Raw genomic sequence first — 3,560 nt, forward strand, 5'->3', positions numbered from 1 at the left:
GGCTACTTCTCCCCATTGGCACTACTGTTCTCTTGGGGAAATGTACAGATCTGACGGTGGGTTGCTCTTCATCCCTGGCAACAGCTGTTACAGAAAAGATTGGGAAAGACCTGGCCTGGACCTAGTCAAAAGACTCCGAGGCTCCCCTCCCCCAGCAGCTGACCAAGGCCAGGGCCACGGCGGGAACACCACCCGTCCACGTGCACCAGGCATGACCAGCCACCCTTCTTACGTAAGATCACTGAGATGGAGTTGCGGCTGCTGCTGGTCCCTTTCCCGCCGCCCCCCCCCCCGCCCCCGACGGCTAATAATAAACCAGTTTCTGGGCAGCGGCCACTATCGATTCAGGGTCGGGGGCTCCGTTTGCAACCAGGGTGCATTTCGGTCATCCCACTCCCGGAGCGTGTGCCAGGCCCACCCGAGCCAGCACGCCTGCCCTCCTGGCGGTTCCGGACGCCAGCATCTTTCCCCGCTCGGTGTCCCGCCCTCCCCCAATTGGCCTGCTCTGCTCTCCCGGCTGGCGGGGTGCGGCTGCTCCATCCCTCCTCCGCCCTGCCCAGCCCGGCCAGGCCAAGGCGCCCTCCCTCCGCCCGGGTATCAGGCGAGAGGCGGAGCTGGCCCGGCGCGCCCCGCCCTCGCTGTAGAAGGGACCAGGAGAGTGTTACTCGCGGTCATCCTGGCCCCGGCCTTTTATCTTGGCGCTGCCGGGGAGGCGGGAGGTGGAGACACCAGGGGTGGCCCTTGAGCGCCGGCGACACCTTTCCGGGGCTCTATAAATTGAGCACCTGGGATGGGTAGGGGGCCGACGCCACCACAGCCGCCCGCAGTCACAGTCCGGCCACTGACCGCAGGAGCGCCCGCAGGCAGCAGCCGCCAGCTGCGGGAACGCTGAGATACCCAGCGGCAGGGGATCTTGAGGCACAGCAGTAGGTGGGTGCCCCCGCCCCATCTCTGCCCGCTCACTGTAGATGCTGGGACTCAGCCTTTTCCGAGGGGGACGGGGGTGGGAAGCACCCCTTCCTTCTCTCCGCGGCCTCGGCGGGCGAGGAGGGGGGGACCGCGGGGCTGCGGGGGGAGCGCTGGGTTGCGGGAACCCGCGGGGCGCCGTCCCGGGCGAGCCGGCCCTGGGGAGGGCGCTGTGCGCGGGCGGGGCCGCCGGGCACCCTCGCCGGGTGGGTAATCTCTTTCGTTCCCGTTCCCCAGCCAGGCCACGGCTCGACCCGCGGACCACGCGCCGCCATCGCGAGCTTCCGGGCGCCCAAGCTCGGAGCTGCTGTGCGTCCCGCAGGGCCCGGCTGTGAGCGAGACGAGAGTTGGAGAAGGCGGAGCAGGAGCCGGGAATCCCGGCGCACCGGCTCTAGACAGGCCCCCGGCGCGGGCCTCGGAGAGCGCGTGAGGGCAAGTAGCCCGTCGCCCCGGCCGGCCATCCCGTGCCTCTGCGTCCCTGTGCCCCGGCGCCCGCGCGGCCACCATGATGCAGATCTGCGATACCTACAACCAGAAGCATTCGCTCTTTAACGCCATGAACCGCTTCATCGGCGCGGTGAACAACATGGACCAGACGGTGATGGTGCCCAGCCTGCTGCGCGACGTGCCCCTGGCCGAGCCCGGGCTGGACAACGACGTCGGCGTGGAGGTGGGCGGCAGTGGCGGCTGCCTGGAGGAGCGCACGCCCCCGGCCCCCGGCCCGGGCAGCGCCAACGGCAGCTTTTTCGCGCCCTCCCGGGACATGTACAGCCACTACATGCTGCTCAAGTCCATCCGCAACGACATCGAGTGGGGGGTCCTGCACCAGCCGCCGCCGCCGGCGGAGAGCGAGGAGGGCAACGCCTGGAAGTCCAAGGACATCCTGGTGGACCTGAGCCACCTAGAGGGCGCGGAAGCCGGCGAGGAGGACCTGGAACAGCAGTTCCACTACCACCTGCGCGGGCTGCACACTGTGCTCTCCAAACTCACGCGTAAAGCCAACATCCTCACCAACAGATACAAGCAGGAGATCGGCTTCAGCAATTGGGGCCACTGAGGCGGGACGCCCGCGGATGCCCAGCACCCTTCCTGGCCCCATCTCTCACCCTTTCCTCAAAGCTGTTTTCTTTCTGGCTGTAGGGCGCGATGGGGCGATGGGCGGACTGCAAAGTTGCGGGGTGGGGGGTGGCTACGTACGTGCAGGGAGCGCAGCGGGGCTGCCTGGAGGAAGGGGCCTCCTCTGCGGAAGAGGAGAGGAAAGTGGTGGCGGGAGTTAAGGTTGGGGCCCCCTCCCCCTCTCCCGTAGTGGTGGTGGGGGGGCGCTGTGTTCTAAGTTGCTGGGAATGGGACTGGGCTGACGCCCTGCATTCAGCCTGTGCCTTCCTTGGAGTTTCTTTTCTGTTCTTTCTGGAGGAGATGAGTTGAGAAGGGGCCATGCTGGGGCGCGGCGCTGGGTTGCCACACTTGGGAGCGGCGCCCGGAGCTGGGCGCTGGGGAAGGCGGGGCGCGCAGCCTCCTACCGCCCTGCCGTTGGGCTGGTGGAGGCCGCAGCGTTGCTAGGATTGCATCAGTTTTCCTGTTTGCACTACTTTTTGTAACAGTGGCCCTGTCTTCAAGTATTTCCAATCTCCTCCTTGCTCTGAAACTTCGTCGATTCCATTGTGATAAGCGCACAAACAGCACTGTCTCTCGGTAACCGGTACTACGAGATTAATGATTTTCTGTTACACTGTACAGTTGTCCTGTGGCACCCCTACCCCCAAGCCCTTTCACACCCTCCCCGCCCCCAACCCAGTGTGTGGAAGCTGGCACGGTGCCAGCCCGTTACGAAGCTTGCCACTCAGCCAGTGAAAATAATAATGTTATTATGAGAAAGTGGACTTATCCGAAATGGAACCAACTGACATTCTATCCGTGGTGTACATAGAATGATGAAGGGTTCCACTGTTGTCATATGTCTTAAATTTATTTAAAACTTTTTTTAATCCAGATGTAGACTATATTCTAAAATTAAAAAGGCACATGTGTTAACGAAACTCAGCAAAAGTTTGTTGCTTTTAAATCTGTCTATGAATGGCCTAGCTAAGTAAAATAAAAATAAATTCAATTGCTTTTTATTTTTTTTTAGCGGAAGAAAATGTTATTTTCTCTCTGGTATTTCAAAGTGGTGGTTATTCGGTTAATCGTCTCTGTAAGGACCCGGTTTTGTTTGGGATGTAGCTACCAATGAGATTCACGGCCAAGCTTTTTATTTAAGTCCATCCCCTGGAGGCCCAGACACCTCAACAAAAATTCAGATACCCAAGGTTATCTGGGGAGGCAGCTATATTTTTCAACCCCCTTGGCCGGCTTTTTGCAGAGCTTGATGAACATTTTGGGCTTTTTAAGAAGCCCAAGCCCACAGTGAAGTGTGTTTTGAGGCAGAAAAACTCATTAGAGGCGGAAATTTCACTTAGCTACTGAGAAGTGAAAAATCAGCTAATACTAGCGCACACACCTCGCAGGTCTTTACTTCATGAGACTCTCAGGGGACTCTTAGGAGATAACTGAAACCGTATTCTGTAGCGTGTGCCAGGGCCTCTTTCCCTGCTTCC

At 60.4% G+C, this 3,560-nt stretch overlaps 1 protein-coding gene across 1 annotated transcript; it reads left to right on the top strand.

Moving 5' to 3' along the window:
- The first annotated feature begins 640 nt into the window (after nucleotides 1-640).
- On the top strand, nucleotides 641-3,083 carry MID1IP1 (MID1 interacting protein 1). Its single transcript, XM_080795913.1, has 2 exons — nucleotides 641-930; nucleotides 1,204-3,083. The coding sequence occupies exon 2, from the start codon at nucleotides 1,472-1,474 to the stop codon at nucleotides 2,021-2,023; it is 552 nt and encodes a 183-aa protein (XP_080652039.1). The 5' UTR covers nucleotides 641-930; nucleotides 1,204-1,471; the 3' UTR covers nucleotides 2,024-3,083.
- Nucleotides 3,084-3,560: the final 477 nt, after the last annotated feature.

Source organism: Martes martes (assembly GCF_963455335.1).
Source record: "Martes martes genome assembly, chromosome: X".
Classification (NCBI taxonomy): Eukaryota; Metazoa; Chordata; class Mammalia; order Carnivora; family Mustelidae; genus Martes; species Martes martes.

Excerpts from the sequence above, each read along its gene's own strand:
- MID1IP1 (XM_080795913.1), top strand. The coding sequence starts at position 1,472 with ATGATGCAGATCTGCGATACCTACAACCAGAAGCATTCGCTCTTTAAC.